We start from the raw sequence: 17,041 nt of genomic DNA, 5'->3' as shown, positions 1-17,041 counted from the left end.
CAAGCTCCTGCAGGCAGGGAATCCCTGCTGATCCCAAGGAGAATTCCAACAGAATTCAGTCTGTCCGGAATTAAGGATTAGGATTTTCTTCCAGCCCAGCAAGGGGATAAATTCCGGAAAATTCCATTCCAGAAAAGCTGGAATTTTGCTGGAATTCCTGGAAAAAATTCCCCTTACCTCCAGTGCCGTCAGCAGGAAGTCCAACATTCCTCCCTGGTTGGTCGGATCCATCAAATCCCGGATCAGGTGGATTTCAGCTCCCAGGTGTTGGATCCTAGGGAAAAAAAAAAATCCCAAAATCCAGGGAAAATCTCAGGGCATGTGGAGGGGGTGGGATTTTGGAGAGGAGGAGGAAAACTCTGGAATTCCTGTGCTGGTGCATCTGGATCTGCTGGAGGGATCTGGGGTCTCAGAATTCCGGAATCCCAGAACCCCCAAATCCCAAAATTCCAGAATCCAGGAGTCCCGGAACTCCAGATATGCGGAATCCCAGAACTCCAGACTTCCAGAATCCCACAACTCCAGAATCCCAGAATCCCAGAACTCTGGAGTGTCTGGGGCTGGAATGCTCCTTCAGGATGATCCATGAGCAGGGACTTCCCATTATCCCAATTTTTTCCAAGCGCTTCCCACTGGGAACACTTCCAGGGATGGAGCAGCCACAACTTGGGATGCTCCATCCCAAGAAAATTCCAGATCCATCCAGAAGAAATTCCAATTGCTGGATGGAATTTTGAATTCCTCATCTCCCAAAGGAATCCCAGTCCCTGTTGAGGATGGAAAAGGAATTCCAGAATCCCAGAATTCCAGAGTGTTTGGGGTTGGAAAGGTCCTTAAAGATGATCCATGAGAAGGGACTTCCCACAATCTGGAATTCCAGGATAAAAGGAATCTGATTTTCCATGAAATATCCTTTGGGATAGGACATGGACAGTCTGGAATTCTGAGATAAAAGGAATCTGGTTTTCCATGAAAACCGTGGAATATCATCTGGGATAAGAGATGGACACTCTGAAATTCCAGGATAAAAGGAATCACTTTTTCCATTAAAACCCTGGAATATTGTCTAGGATCAAACACGGACACTCTGGAATTCCAGGATAAAAGGACCCCCATTTCCATGAAATATCCTTTGGGATAAGACATGGACATTCTGGAATTCTGGGATAAAGGGAATCTGATTTTCCATAAAAACCCTGGAATAGTGTCTGAGATAGGACACAAAGACTCAGAAATTCTGGAATAAAAGGAATCTCGTTTCCATGAAATATCTTTGGGATAAGACACGGGCACTTCAGAATTCTGGGATAAAAGGAATCTGATTTTCCATGAAAACCCTGGAATATCCTTTGGGATAAGGCACAGACACGCTGGAATTCCAGGATAAAAGGAATCACTTTTTCCATTAAAACCCGGGAATTCCTCTGGGATAAGACATGGATACGCTGGTCTTCTGGGATAAAAGGAATCTGATTTTCCATGAAATATTGTCTGGGAGAAAACAGACACTCTGGAATTCTGGGATAAAGGAATCCCATTTTCCATGAAATATCCCTTGGGATAAAACACAGACAGTCTGGAATTCTGGGATAAAGGAATCTCATTTTCCATGAAATATCCTTTGGGATAAAACACAGACAGTCTGGAATTCTGGGATAAAGGAATCTCCTTTTCCATGAAATATCCTTTAGGATAAAACACAGCCACTCCAGAATTCCATCGGCACTTTACATCCCAAAAACCCAAGCGGAACTCTGGGAAACAAAACCAAAAACCCGACACATCCAACCCCCAAATCCCAAAAGTTTCCACTGTAATTCTTCCGCCTGGAAGCATTCCAGAGGGAGCGGATGGCACTGACTTGGCCCGGGACACGACGAAGACGAGGAGCGGCAGGAGGTCGTCCATGGGCAGCCGGTACTCGGCGCCCAGCAGCCGCGACACCGTCAGCTCCAGCTCCTCGTAGGTCTGCCGCAGGATCTCCAGCTTCTCCCTGGGATCCACCGTGGTGCTGTCGGGATAAGAGAGACGTGGAAAAGCTGCCTCCGGAAAAACGGGATTTAAAACAAATTAAATTTAGGGATGAAAGGATTTCAGGAGATTTGGAGTTCATGGGTTGGCTCCAAAGGGTGGAGGAAAGAGGAGAAACCAGAGGGTTGGGCCAGGAGATATTCCAGGATGGAATGGGACATTCCTGGGATCTCCAGTATTGGATGGGACACTCCTGGTGTTTCCCATACGGAATGGGACATTCCTGGGATCTCCAAGGTGGAATGGAACATTCCTGGAGATCCTCTTCCGCAGGATTTCCAGTTTCTCCCTGGAATTCGCCATGGTGCTGTCGGGATAAAAGAGCCATGGAAAAGCTGCCTCCGGAAAAACTGGATTTAAAACAAAATAAATTAGGGATGAAAGGATTGATGGATTGGCTCCAAAGGGTGGAGAAAAGTGGAGAAACCAGAAGGTTGGGCCAGGAGATATTCCAGGGTGGAATGGGACATTCCTGGGATCTCCAAGGTGGAATGAGACATTCCTGGAGATCCTCTTCTGGAGGATTTCCAGTTTCTCCCTGGGATCCGCCATGGTGCTGTCGGGATAAAAGAGCCATGGAAAAGCTGCCTCCGGAAAAGCAGGGATAACAAAAAATAAATTAGGGATGAAAGGATTTCAGGAGATTTGGAGTTCATGGATTGGCTCCAAAGGGTGGAGGAAAGAGGAGAAACCAGAAGGTTGGGCCAGGAGATATTCCGATGTGGAATGGGACATTTCTGGTGTCTCCCCATGGAATGGGACATTTCTGGTGTCTCCCATATGGAATGGGACATTCCGGGGATCTCTCAAGTGGAATGGGACATTTCTGGTGTCTCAAATGTGGAATGGGACATTCCTGTCCATTTCCCCCAGGATGGAATTCCTGCTGTCTCCAAGGTGGATCCCATCCCATGGATCCAGTTCCCTGGGAATTCCATCCCATGAATCCACTCAAGCTCTTGGGATGCTCCACTGGAAGGATGAACCTCCTGGAGCCCATATCCAGAGGAACAGGCTCTGGAATCCCAGGAAATCCTAGCCAAGCCAAATTTGCTCTCCAGGTGAAAGCAGTGAATTCCCTTTGATCCAAGATTTTGTGTGGAATCATCATTCTGGAATTGTTTAGGGTTGGAAGAGAACTTAAGGAACATCTCATCCCATTCCATGGGCAGGGACACCTCCCACTATCCCAGGATTCTCCAAGTCCTGTCAAACCTTTCCTTGGGCACTTCCAGGGATTTGGGGCAGTCACGGCTTCTCTGGGAATTCCATCCCAGCCCCTCCCCATTCCCACAGGGAAAACTCCTTCCCAAGGTTCTTTTCCAGCTGGAGAAGGAAAGGCAGAGCTGGGGGAAGGCAACCTGAAGGAGCGGGAACATTCCCAGAAAAGCCGCTGGATACTAAAGGATCCCAAATCCAACGTGGCCATGGAATAATCCCAACTCAAATCCCAATCCAGGTCTGACTGTAGGAGCTGCTCCAGGGCCGTTTTCCATAGGGAGAAAATGTGGAATGGTTTGGGTGGGAAGGGACCTTAAGGATCATCCCATTCCATGGCCAAGAACAATTCCCACTGTCCCAGGCTGCTCCAACCAGGCCTTGGACACCTCCCGGGATCCAGGGGCAGCCACAGCTGCTCTGGGAATTCCATCCCAGCCCCTCCCCACCCTCCCAGCCTGGAATTCCTTCCCAGGGAATGTCTGTGGGCAGTGGAAGATGCTCAGCAGGGAACTGCTGGATTTCTTCATCGATGTCTTCACAGAGTTTTGGAGGAAAAAATTCCATGGAAGCCGCTTTGAACCAGAAAGAACATCCCAAACAACTTTTCCTTAAATAATGAATGGAATGGCCCGGGAATGCTTTTGAAACAGGTACAAATTCCTGGCATTTCCCAGAAAAATCCCTGGATTTCGGTGGGAAGAGCTGGACAGGGACTCACATGAGCTTCTGCAGACACTCGGTGGCAGACAGGAAACATTTATCCTTGATCAGGGAGCGCCTCTGGAAAAGAGACAGGGAGACCTTTGGAATACCAGGGGCAGAGATTCTGGAGCCATCCCACAAAACCTCCATGGAAATCCACGGGCAGAGCCTCTGGATGGGAACTGATCGTGGAGCTCGGATATCTGGGATTCATTTGGAGAAGTTCTGTCCTCATTCAACCCCAATTCCATGTCCCATTCCCATTCCCAGCTGGCTCCAAGAGTTTTCCCTACCTGGTTGGAGGTCAGGGTGAGATCTTTGAGAGGCCACAGGTGCCTGGAAAGGGAAAAGCAGGATTTAGGATGGATTCCATCCTGAATCCCATCGGTTCTTCCATCTCCTCCTCCAAGGTGCTGCCAAAACCTCGGAGGCTCCGTTTGCTCCTCTTCTGGCCCTGCTCCAGGTGGGATTTGCCTCAGGAACCTGGGAGCTCCCATCCCATGGATCCATTTCCCTGGGAGCTCCCATCCCATGGATCCACTGCCCTGGGAGCTCCCATCCCATGGATCCACTGCACTCCATCCCATGGATCCACTGCCCTGGGAGTTCCCATCCCATGGATCCACTGCCCTCCATCCCATGGATCCACTGCCCTGGGAGCTCCCATCCCATGGATCCACTTCCCTCCATCCCATGGATCCACTGCCCTCCATCCCATGGATCCACTTCCCTGGGAGTTCCCATTGGAGTTTGCGTTCCTCAGGGATGATCCTGGGATAATCCATGAGAAATTTTGGCACTTTTGGATCCAATTCCTCTCATTTCTTCTGGACGGAATCAAATTGAGACCCTGGATCTGCTGCATTCCTGAAATCCCAGAGGAAAATTCCCAAGATGCTTCCCGTCACTTCCAGAGGTGGATCCAGGAGCAGGAATGGATGAGGGAAACATCTGCCTCCACTTTTTCCATCTTTTCACATTTCCACATTTAAACAGGGAATACCCTGGAATGAACATTCCTTTTCCAACACATATATCCATTCCAGATGATTCGGAGCAAAAAATTTGGGAATTTTCCACACAAAAATGAGGATTAGCAGGGATAGCAGCAGTTTTCCATTACCAATTCTCCTTCCAGCCAAACATTCCCAAGTAGGAATTCTGGGAGAAACTCCAGTGAAAAACTGGGAAAAACCAACGATGAATCCAGCAACAACTCAACCTTTCTGAGACTTTCCCTGGGAATGGGAAAATCCCTCTTACTTCTGCACATCCAGGAATTCCAGGAGCTGGATATCCGGGAAGAGGCTGAGCTCCACGATTCCCTGGCAGTAGAGCTCGTCCTCCCGCTGGTGCTGGAGCATGTAGAGCATGGAGAGCTCAGGATAGAATCCAGGCAGGATCAGCGGCAGCACCAGGCTGGAGCCCTTCCCGAGACTGCAAAACAAGGAAAAAAACCTGGGATTTTCCAGGGAAATCCACATGGATATTCCCAAACTCATGGAAGAGGCCTTTCCGAGGGGTTCTCCTTGTTTTCCGCTCTTCCGAGCTTGGCGCGGTTGGGTTGTGGTGGCCACAAGTTGATCCAAGAGGATCTGGTGCTCCAGGAGATCTCAGGGAATTCACTGGGAAAAACCTAGAGCTCAAGGAGATCTCCAGAGTCCCTGGAAAAACCTGGAGCAGCAGGAGTTCTCCAGGAAATTCACTGGGAGAAACCTGGAGCTCCAGATATCTGGAGTTACTGGAAAAAACCTGGAGCTCCAGGAGATCTTTGGGGTCCCTGGAAAAACCTGGAGCTCAAGGAGATCTCCAGAGTCACTGGGAAAACCTGGAGCTCCAGGAGATTTTTGGAGTCACTGGGAAAACCTGGAGCTCAAGGAGATCTCCAGAGTCCCTGGGAAAACCTGGAGCTCAAGGAGTTCTCCAGGAAATTCACTGGGAGAAACCTGGAGCTCCAGATCTCCGGAGTTACCAGGAAAAACCTGGAGCAGCAGGAGTTCTCCAGGAAATTCACTGGGAGAAACCTGGAGCTCCAGATCTCCAGAGTTACCAGGAAAAACCTGGAGCACCAGGAGATCTTTGGAGTCCCTGGAAAAACCTGGAGCTCAAGGAGATCTCCAGAGTCACTGGGAAAACCTGGAGCACCAGATCTTTGGAGTCATCAGGAAAAATCTGGAGCTCCAGGAGACCTTTGGAGTCCCTGGGAAAACCTGAAGCAGCCGGAGATCTCCAGGAAATTCACTGGGAGAAACTTGGAGCTCCAGGAGATCTTTGAAGCCACTGGAAAAAACCTGGCACTAAACCGGGCTCAAACAGACACAGGCTGGGCACTAAGCCTGGCTCAAGCCCTGGGCACTAAGCCTGGCTCAAGCAGACAAAGGCTGGGCACTAAGCCTGGCTCAAGCAGACAAACATGAGCTCAGCACTTCCTGAATTTCAGGACCCCGGTAAATCCCAGCAGGATCCGAACACGGAACCTCCGGAGGTGCCACCAACCTGGGATCCGCATCCTGCGAGGGCGCGCGGCCCTTCCGCTCCAGGGCCAGCCCGAGCAAACCCCTGGGGACAAAAACAAGGATTAGTTCCTTCCCTGTTTTTTTTTAAGGATAATTTGTTCCCAAAGGAGGAGCTGTCCCAGCACCCAGTGGGAAATCGGTGAAAATCCCTGGAATTGCGACAGAATTGTTGCGGTGTTTGAGGGGTTCCTGCTGGAGCAGCAGAAGCACCAGGAATGGCTGAGAATTCCAGCATTTCCATGGATTCTAAGGAGCACAGTGGTCACAATTCCTGATCCCACTCTGGAAAAGCAGCTGGGCTTTGTCTTGGTCTCCCAGAGAATCCTGGGATAGTTTGGGTTGGATTTTAGGAAGGAATTCCTGGCTGGGAGGGTGGGGAGAGGCTGGGATGGAATTCCCAGAAAATCTGTGGCTGCCCCTGGATCCCTGGAAGTCCAAGGAGAGGTTGGACAGGGCTTGGAGCAGCCTGGGATAGTAGGAAAGGACTGGAGCTGGATGAGATTTCCAACCCAAAGCATTCCATGATCCCATTTTTCCTTCAGTCACGGATTTCCAACCACAGGGATTTGTGCTCTGATTGACACTGTCACCTCGAGGAAGCGGCTCTGCCAAGAACTCCCAAAAACTCCCAAGAATTCCAAAGAATTCCAAAGAACTCCCAAGAATTTAAGAAGAATTCCCAAGAATTCCAAAGTACTCCCACTAATTATGAAGAATTTCAAAGAATTCCAAAGAACTCTCAAGAATTTTAAAAAATTTCAAAAAACTCCCAAGAACTCCCAAGAATTCCCAAGAATTTCAAAGAATTCCCAAGAATTCCAAAGTACTCCCAAGAATTTCAAAGAACTTCCAAGAATTTTAAAGAACTCCCAAGAACTTCAAAGAATTTCAAAGAACTCCCAAGAATTCCCAAGAATTTCAAAGAACTCCCAAGAACTCCCAAGAAAACAGGAACATAAATAAGGCCCGGCTCCTAATCCCATGATCCCAAAGGTCCATCCCATGCTCCCACCCCGTGGGAAAGCTATAGGCTGGACTCACTGGTAGAATTCCCAAATTTTCTTGGAGTAGAACTTGACCTCCTCCTGCGCCATGGCCAGCAGGTGCCGGTTGGCCCCGATCCCGGAATACGTTGCCTGGAATGCCACGGTCAGAGCCCTGAGCAGCTTTCCCAAGGGATGCAGGGAAGATTCCAACGCCTGGAAATTCCAATTTCATGGATCAGGAGGAGAGGAAAAGCCCCAAAGGGTGTCTGGATTTGTCCCGGAATTCCCAGCTGGAATTTGGGATCTTTTGGATGCCGTAAATGCTGCCTGCTCCCTTTTCCAGCTGGGATTTGCTGGGATATTCCAGAGGGAACAAAAGGTGCTCCAGGGAAAAATAACCTCGCTATTTATTAGATCAATTCTTTATTATTAATTTTTCTATTCTATAAATTCTCTGGTTTTTAAACAAATTCTCTATTTATTATGAATTACTTTATTATTAAATTCTCTATTTGCTAATAAATTCTCTATTATTAAAATATCTATTCATTATATAAATTCTTTATTCTTAAAATCTCTATTAATTATTAAAATCTCTATTCTTAGTCTCTATTATAGAAATCATTTATTCTTAAAGTCTCTATTATATAAATTTTCTACAATTAAATTGTCTGTTTATTATTAAATTCTCCATTATTAAATTGCCTATTAATTTTCTATTATTAAATTAGTTCTTATAGTAAATTCTCTGTTATTAAATTCCTGATTTATTATTTAAATCTCCATAATTAAATTGTCTATTTACTATTAAACTATTTATTATTAAGATCTTGTAGGTTCTTTATTTATTATTATTTATTTACTATTTACTATTTACTATTTATTATTATTTATTATTTACTATTTATTATTAAGATCTTATAGGTTCTTTATTATCTATAAGATCTTATATAGGTTCTTTATTTATTATTAAATTCTCTATTATTAAATTCTTTATTATTCAATTTACTGATTATATAAATTCTCTATTTATTATTAAATTCTCCATTATTAAATTCTGTTTCTTATATAAATTCCTTATTTATTATTAAATTCTCCATTATTAAATTCCCTTTTTTAATAGAAATTCTTTTATTAGTAAATTCCTTATCTATAATATAAGTTCTTTATTATTTAATTCTCTATTTATTAATAAATTCTGTACAATGAAATTATTTCTTCTATAAATCTCTGTCATTCAATTATTTATCATCAAATCCGGGATTTTGATCATTTTAATGATGAAAATTTTGATAATTTTTGATAATTTTATTCAATCATTTCCCTCCTCACCTTCTCCAAATAACTCTGGAGCGACTCCGGCTCCTGGTGCTGGACAAGCTCTTCCAGGATCTCCTCAATTTTCCAAGAAATCTCCTCAGAGCCTCTGGAAAAACGGGAATTGAGGAGGGAAAACCACCCATGGATAAATCCCAACTGGCAAATTCCAAAGGGGCACAAAAAGAATTCCAATAAATGGAATTTTCATGGATGTGGATTCATCTCAGCAGCAAAAATTCCAACTGAAGTGGGAAATTCCTGCTCCTTTATCCTGAGAGGGAACAACGGGAAAATTCTTGGAATTACACAACACTCCTGGGTGGGAATGAGGGCTGCATTCCCAGCTGGAATTCCTGGGATTTCCTCTTGGACAGAACAGGAATTCCCAGGATTTCCTCAGGAAAAGTTCCTGTTCCATTGGCAGAACAAGAATTCCCAAGATCTCCTCTTTGGCAGAACAGGAATTCCCGGGATTTCCTCTTTGGCATAAAAGGAATTCCTGGGATTCCCTCATTGGCAGGACAGGAACTCCTGGGATTTCCTCAGGGATTCCTGGGATTTCCTCAGTACATTTGGCAGGCCAGGAATTCCTGGGATTTCTTCTTCATCAGAACAGGAATTCCCAGAATTCCCTCAGTAAAAGTTCCCGTTCCTTTGGCAAAACAGGAATTCCTGGAATTCTCTCTTTGGCAGAACAGGAATTCCCTGGATTTCCTCAGGGATTCTCAGGATTCCCTCATTGGCAGAACAAATATTCCCAGGATTTCCTCAGGAATTCCCAGGATTTCCTCATTGGCAGAAGAGATATTCCCATGATTCCCTCAGGAATTCCCAAGATTCCCTCAGTACCTCTGGCAGAACAGATATTCCTGGGATTTCCTTAGGAATTCCTGGGATTTCCTCAGGGATTCTCAGGATTTCCTCATTGGAAGAACAGAATATTCCCAGGATTTCCTCAGGAATTCCTGGGATTCTCTCTTTGGCAGAACAGGAGTTCTCAGGATTCCCTCAGTGCCTCTGGCAGAACAGGAATTCCCTGGATTTCCTCAGGAATTCCCAAGATTCCCTCAGTACCTCTGGCAGAACAGATATTCCTGGGATTTCCTCAGCTCCTTGCTGGTTTGGATGTGGAATCCCGTGAAGGATTCCTCCATTTCCTCCTTGCAGCCGGAATGGAGGAATTCCAGGAACTGCTCGAAGATTCCCGTCCATCTCTTCTCCACGGGGAATTCCTTGAGGCCCAGCTGGCTGGAAAACAACACAGGACTGGGATTTTCCTGGTCTTCCCAAATTCTTCTGGATTTCCACCTCAAATATGGGAATGTTCTCTGGGATTTGATGGAAACACAGAGCTGGGAGAGCTGGGAATGTTTTCTTGGAGAAGGGAAAATTCCAGAGGCTCCAGGAGAGCTGGAGAGGGACTTGGGACAAGGGATGGATGTACAGGACACAGGGAATGGCTTTCCATTGGAAAAATGGGGATTTGGATGGGATTTTGGGAAGGAATTCCTGGCTGGGATGGAATTCCCAAAGAATCTGTGGCTGCCCCTGGATCCCTGGAAGTGTCCAAGCTCAGCTTGGATCCACCTGGGATAGTGGGAGAATCCATGGAATGGGATCTTTAAGTTCCATTCCCACCAAAAACGCTCCCAGATAATCCGAAATGGATTCCATAAATGGGAATTCCTAAATGGGAATTCCCTAAAAACCCTTCAAGTCTTTCGTCCTGACAACAAAAATCCTTTGGGGGACAAAAAATATTCCAGATGCATGGGACAGAAATAATCTGGAATTTTTGCTTGATATTCCTAAATATTCCTAATTAAGAATTCTTTATCACCTCAGAATTCCTGCAGGAAAGCTGGAAAAGAGTTAAATGATCGCCAGGAGTGGTTCCTGCCTGGATAGCTCAGGGAACAGGAATTTCTGTCCCATGGATGCTCTGAGGGACTGGGAATGTTTTAGAGGGGAAAAAAGATGGAACTGTACTGGGATTTGGGAGGGGAGCTGGAATTTGGGAGGAATTTGGGCTGGATGATATCAAAACATCTATTCCTGCTGCCCAACGGGAATTAATTCCATGAAAATCCCAGGATGGCACTAAAGCTTCCATCCCTGCTTCCCTGTGGAATTAACTCCATGAAAATCCCAGGATTGCAGTCCAACATCAATTCCCTGCTTCCCTATGGAATTAACCCCAATTCCAGGATTTTCAGTCCAACATCCATCTCTGCCTCCCACCACACTGAACCCCCCAGGCTCCATCCCTCCCTGTCCCATTGCCCATAAATCCACATTGGGATCAATTCCCAGGAATGCCTGAGGGGCTGGATCCGGAGCATTCCTGAGGATTCCATCCCAAGGACCCCTTTTCCCAGGTCCCCATTCCCCAGGACCCCATTCCCCAGGACCCCATTCCCCAGGACCCCCAGGACCCCCTTTCCCAGGATCCCCAGGTCCCCATTCCCCAGGTCCCTGTTCCCAAGGACGCCCAGGACCCTGTTACCCCAGACCCTGTTCCCCAGGACCCCCAGGATCCCATTCCCAAGGACCCCGTTCCCCAGGACCCCCAGGACCCCGTTCCCCAGGATCCCAAGTCCCCGTTCCCCAGGATCCCATTCCCAAGGACCCCGTTCCCCAGGATCCCATTCCCAAGGACCCCGTTCCCCAGGATCCCAAGTCCTCATTCCCCAGGACCCCTAGGACCCCCAAGGACCCCGTTCCCCAGGACCTCATTCCCCATGACCCCGTTCCCCAGGATCCCATTCCCAAGGACCCCCTTCCCCAGGACCCCCAAGACCCCGTTCCCCAGGATCCCATTCCCCAGGACCCCATTCCCCAGGACCCCCAGGACCGCATTCCCCAGGACCCCCAGGACCCCATTCCCAAGGATCCCCAGGACCCCATTCTCCAGGACCCCGTTCCCCAGGATCCCATTCCCAAGGATCTCCAGGACCCCATTCTCCAGGACCCCGTTCCCCAGGACCCCCAGGACCCTGTTCCCCCGGACGCCATTCCCCAGGACCCCCAGGACCCCCAGGACCCCATTCCCAAGGATCCCCAGGACCCCATTCTCCAGGACCCCATTCCCCAGGACCCCCAGGACCCTGTTCCCCCGGACCCCATTCCCCAGGACCCCCAGGACCCCATTCCCTAGGACCCCGTTCCCCCGGACCCTGTTCTCCAGGACCCCCAAGACCCCATTCCCCAGGATCCCATTCCCAAGGACCCCGTTCCCCAGGATCCCAAGTCCCCATTCCCCAAGTCCCCGTTCCCCAGGATCCCAAGACCCCGTTCCCCAGGATCCCATTCCCAAGGATCCCCAGGACCCCATTCTCCAGGACCCCGTTCCCCAGGACCCCCAGGACCCTGTTCCCCCGGACCCCATTCCCCAGGACCCCCAGGACCCCCAGGACCCCATTCCCTAGGACCCCGTTCCCCCGGACCCTGTTCCCCAGGACCCCCAAGACCCCATTCCCCAGGATCCCTTTCCCAAGGACCCCGTTCCCCAGGATCCCATTCCTGAGGACCCCGTTCCCCAGGATCCCAAGTCCCCATTCCCCACGTCCCCGTTCCCCAGGATCCCAAGTCCCCATTCCCAAGGACCCCGTTCCCCAGGACCCCCAAGTCCCCATTCCCCAGGACCCGTCCCGGCTCTCACTCGGTGGCCGGCGGCCGCTGGGGCTCGGGGCCGGTGCTGAGCACGCCGCGGGTGCTGAGCCCGCGGCCCCCGCGCGAGCTGAACGTCCCCTGCAGCACGAAGCCGTTGGCCATGGAGAGCCTCCCCTGCAGACAGAGCTCTCCGTTTCGTTAACAATGTACACTCTGTGCTGTTTTAATTAAAAACTAAATTCTTCATTTCCACTCCTCAATCATTATTAAATTCCCTTTTATTATTAAGTTCTCAATTTATTTTTGAATTCTCAATTATTAAAATCACTTTTTATTATTAAATTCTCTATTTATTATGAAATTCCCTTTTTATTATTAAATTCCAGAGAGCTTTCTCTGCAGAAAGATCTGAAATTATAAATTAAATTTAAAACTATGAATTTTAATAATTTTTAATTTAAAAAAATTACTTAGTTCAATTTCTCCGCATCAATTCTCCATTCAAGTCTCAATCATTATTAAATTCTTTGCTGTTAAATTCTATATTTTTTGTTAAATTTTCTATTATTAAATTCCCTTTTATTATATAAATTCTGGGGAGCTTTCCCTGTGAAAAAATCTGGAATTATAAATTAAATTAAAATTTTTAAGTTAAAAACAATACTTATTTCAATTTCTCGACATCAATTCTCAATTCAATTCTCTGTTATTATTTAATTCTTTATTATTAAATTCTCTGTTTGTTATTAAATTCTCTATTATCAATATCTCTCTTTATAATATCAATTTTCTATCATTAAATCCTCTGTTGATTATATAAATTCTCTGTTGATCATTAAATTCTCTACTTATCCTATAAATTCACAATTATAGAAATTTTTTTATTATTAAATTCTCTATTTATTCTTAAATTTTCCTCTTATTAAATTCTTTATTATAAATTCTCTATCATTAAATTCTCTATTTATTACATAAATTCTTTATTGTTAAATTGTCTACTTATTTTTAAATTCTTTGTTATTAGATTTTCTATCCTTAAATTCTTTATTTATTATATAAATTCTTTATTATTTAATTTTCTATTTATTATTAAATTCTTTATTGTTGCATTCTCTATTAATTATTTATTATTGATTCTTAATTTTTAATTCTTTACTAATAAATTCTTTATTTATATTAAATTCTCACTTATTCCACTCTCCATTATTCAATTCTCTATTAATTATCAAAATCCCAAAAATTAAATCCAACTCAACATCCCAAATCTGGCTTGGAATTCCAGCCAGAAAAGCAGGCAGCCCATTCCAGCTGCACCTAAATCCTGGATTTCTCTGGATTTGCCACCAAATCCAAATGGGAATTTTGGTGGGAAAATATCCCAGCACTGGAATCAATCCCTCAAAATCCAGCCCGGAGATCTCCCAGGGATTCCCAGATTTTCCCCGCCCCGGGGATTCCCAGATTCCAAGGAAATCTTGGATTCCCCACCATTTTCTCAGCGTGGAATGTCCTCGGAGGAGGAAGGTGATGACAAATTCTTTCTCCTCGTTAGCGTTAATTAAGGAGCATTAATTGTGCCATGTCCCAGAATTCCTGCCAGGTTCATCCCAGACTTTTTGAAAACTCGTTTTCCCTGCCCTGGGGATTCTCTCAACGCTTTTGGAGCAGGAATTTCTGTTGGAATCCAACCACAAAAGCTGGGACGTGTCAGGGCAGGGCCGGGATTGCGAAATCCCAAATTTCCGCTGCCTCGCTCACGGCAGCTCCGGGTTCTGCCTCATTTCCTGTGGCCCCAACGCCTGGAATGTTCTCCTTTTGGAAATGAAAAAGGAACTTGGGTGCAGCTGCAAAGCACAGCCAAAAACACAAAAAACCCCTCAAAAACTCACTCAAAAAACACTCAAAAAACACTCAAAAAAAGAAACAAACCTCAAAAACTCAATCAAAAATTGAGTCCCATAAAACCCAATAAAACTGTAAAAATTCAAGGAAAAATATCCCATAAAACCCAACCAAAAACCCCAAAACAATCCCAAAACCACCGCAAAAACTCAAGCAAAAATGTCCCTAAAAACCCAATCAAAAAAACTCCAATAGCTCAATCAAAAATGTCCCATAAAACCCAATAAAACTGTAAAAATTCAAGGAAAAATATCCCATAAAACCCAACTAAAAACCCAAAAACACCCAAAAAACTCAAGCAAAAATGTCCCTAAAAACCCAACTAAAAAAACTCCAATAACTCAATCAAAAATGTCCCATAAAACTGTAAAAAATTCAAGGAAAATTATCCCATAAAACCCAACTAAAAACCCCAAAGCAATCCCAAAAACACCCCAAAAACTCAAGCAAAAATGTCCCTAAAACCCCAACTAAAAAAACTCCAGTAACTCAATCAAAAATGTCCCATAAAACCCAATAAAACTGTAAAGATTCAAGCAAAAATATCTTATAAAACCCAACAAAAAACCCCACAAAAAGGAAAAAAATCATAAAACCTCAACCAAATATGTTTTGTAAAACACTATTAAAACCCAAGAAAAGAAAAAAAACTTAACCAAGAATGTCCCATAAAACCCAATTAAAAACGCAAAAAAAGGAGAAAAAAATCCCAAAAAATCCATCAAAAAAGTCCCATAAAACCCAATTTAAAAAAAAAACAAAAAAAGAGAAAAAAAATCCCAAAACCCCAACCAAAAATGTCCCGTAAGACCCAATGAAAACCTCAAAAACTCAACTGAAAATGTCCCATAGAACCCAACAAAAATCCAACCAAAAAAACCCAGAAAACTCAACTAAAAATGTCCCATAAACCAAATAAGAAAACTCAAAAAAGAGTAAAAAATGTCCCAAAACCTCGACCAGAAATGTCCTGAAGAACCCAAGAAAATAAACCCCAAGAACTCGACCCAAAAAACCCAAACCAACCAAACCTGAAGTCAACAAAACACGAAAATCCCAAATTATTCTCAAAATTCCCAAAATCTCCAGCTGCAGCTTTCCTTCTGTGCCAAATATTCCAGAAATTTGGAAAATGGGCTTTTGTAGGAAGCTGGGGGAAGAAGAGCAGGAGGGAATGAAGTTGGGAGATGAATCCATGAGGAATTCCAGGAGAAGAGGGAGGAAATTCCAACCTTTCCAACAAATGTCAGCTCTTCCGTGAAGTTCCCTTCGTAGACGGAGTCGTCTTCCAGGAGCAGAATTCCCGAGCCCTTGGGATGAAAGGAAAAGTTGGGAATTTGTGGCATGAACTTCCCACCTGGTCCAATTCATCCCATAAAAATTTATGGGATGCAGATTCCAAGAATTTTTTTTTTTTAAAGCCAAACATCTCCTTTCAATGTTTGGGAGAAGCTCCAAGAAAACCCATGGAGAAGGAGGTCAGGAAACTTGGAACAATAAAATTATTCCATGGATTTTCCAAGGAAAAGGAACAAAAAACCAGGAAAAGCCACCAAGGATTGTCACGGGGTTAAACTCGTGGTGCTCCCAATCCTGGGATATTTTAGGGAATTCTTTGGGAAATGATTCCAAGTCAACAGCAACTGTGTGGAATTTCCTGTGGGAAAAGGATCCAGAAGGATCCAAATCCAACTCCAGGCACAGGAGGCATCCCAAGAATCCCTGGAAAATCCCAGAGCTCTGGTAGTGTTGGGAGTGTGCCCATTCCAAGGTAAATTATTCCTGGGAATAATTCCTGTCCATAGGGAATTTTCTGCCCACTGGGATTTGTTTCCATAGTTTTACCCCCAAGGTTTCTTCATCCCCAGACCAGCTGGGATCACTTCCAGAGCTGGAATGTTTTCCTCTGGAGTGAAAATACCCCAAAAAACTCAACCAAAAATGTCCCATAAAGCCCAATAAAGAAACAAAAAAAAAGGAGAAAAAATCCCAAAAATTCCATTAAAATGTCCCATAAAACCCAATAAAAAAGCCAAAAAAAGAAAAAAATATCCCAAAACCTCAATCAAAAATGTCTCATAAAACCCAATAAAAACCATTTTTCCCTAATTCGGGAAGTGGGAATGGGGTTGTTGGGTTTTTTTAAGGATAGGTTGTTTGGGGTTTTTTTAGGGTTGTTTTTTTTTAAGGATATTTTTATTCCAATGCCAATTCCCTTTGCTTTCCCCACCAAATTCCCAACATTTCATGAACTGGATAGGCAAATTCCCACTATAAAATTAAGGATTTCATGATTTCCAGGAAAGATGGAATGTTATGGAATTCTTGGAAAGCTTTGGTCTGGAAGGGACCTTCAGGATCCACGGGCAGGGATCTCCCACTGTCCCGGGGTGCTCCAACCTGGCCTTGGACATTCCAGGGACCCAGGGGCTGCCACAAATCCCTGGGAATTCCATCCCAACCCGTCCAATCCAGGAATTCCTTCCCAAAATCCCATCAACATCTGCCCTCTGGAAGGGGAGAAGACACCAGACCTTGCTCTTCCAAACCATGATTATGGGAAAAGTGTGGAATATCCTGAGCAGGAAGGGCCCACAAGGATCCAAATCCAGCCCCTGGCCTTGCACAGACATCCCAACAATCCCACCCTTTCTGGAGTTTTCCAAACATTTCTGGAGCTCTGGCAGCCTTTGGAATGTGCACATTCCCTTGGGAGTGTCCATCCTGAGCACCTTCTGGGGGCAGAACCTT

The 17,041-nt window shown here is 45.3% G+C and overlaps 1 protein-coding gene across 3 annotated transcripts in view; it reads right to left on the bottom strand.

Annotated features, from left to right (window-relative positions):
- ALS2CL (ALS2 C-terminal like) overlaps positions 1-17,041 on the bottom strand; it is a 42,314-nt gene that overhangs the window by 1,704 nt on the left and 23,569 nt on the right. For all 3 annotated transcript variants that reach the window (XM_059838015.1, XM_059838006.1, XM_059838025.1), the window contains exons 15-25: positions 15,523-15,600; positions 12,438-12,562; positions 9,851-10,024; positions 8,789-8,882; positions 7,512-7,669; positions 6,451-6,513; positions 5,218-5,391; positions 4,248-4,290; positions 3,971-4,032; positions 1,862-2,011; positions 178-274 (exon numbers count right to left, since the gene is read on the bottom strand). In XM_059838015.1, the coding sequence (XP_059693998.1) occupies positions 178-274; positions 1,862-2,011; positions 3,971-4,032; positions 4,248-4,290; positions 5,218-5,391; positions 6,451-6,513; positions 7,512-7,669; positions 8,789-8,882; positions 9,851-10,024; positions 12,438-12,562; positions 15,523-15,600 (1,218 nt within the window). The remainder of the gene's footprint in view (positions 1-177; positions 275-1,861; positions 2,012-3,970; positions 4,033-4,247; positions 4,291-5,217; positions 5,392-6,450; positions 6,514-7,511; positions 7,670-8,788; positions 8,883-9,850; positions 10,025-12,437; positions 12,563-15,522; positions 15,601-17,041) is intronic.

This window comes from Haemorhous mexicanus, chromosome 1 (assembly GCF_027477595.1).
Source record: "Haemorhous mexicanus isolate bHaeMex1 chromosome 1, bHaeMex1.pri, whole genome shotgun sequence".
NCBI classification, from domain to species: Eukaryota; Metazoa; Chordata; class Aves; order Passeriformes; family Fringillidae; genus Haemorhous; species Haemorhous mexicanus.
The sequence above is the reverse complement of the archived record's forward strand: the minus strand, read 5'-3'. Positions and strand labels throughout refer to the sequence as shown.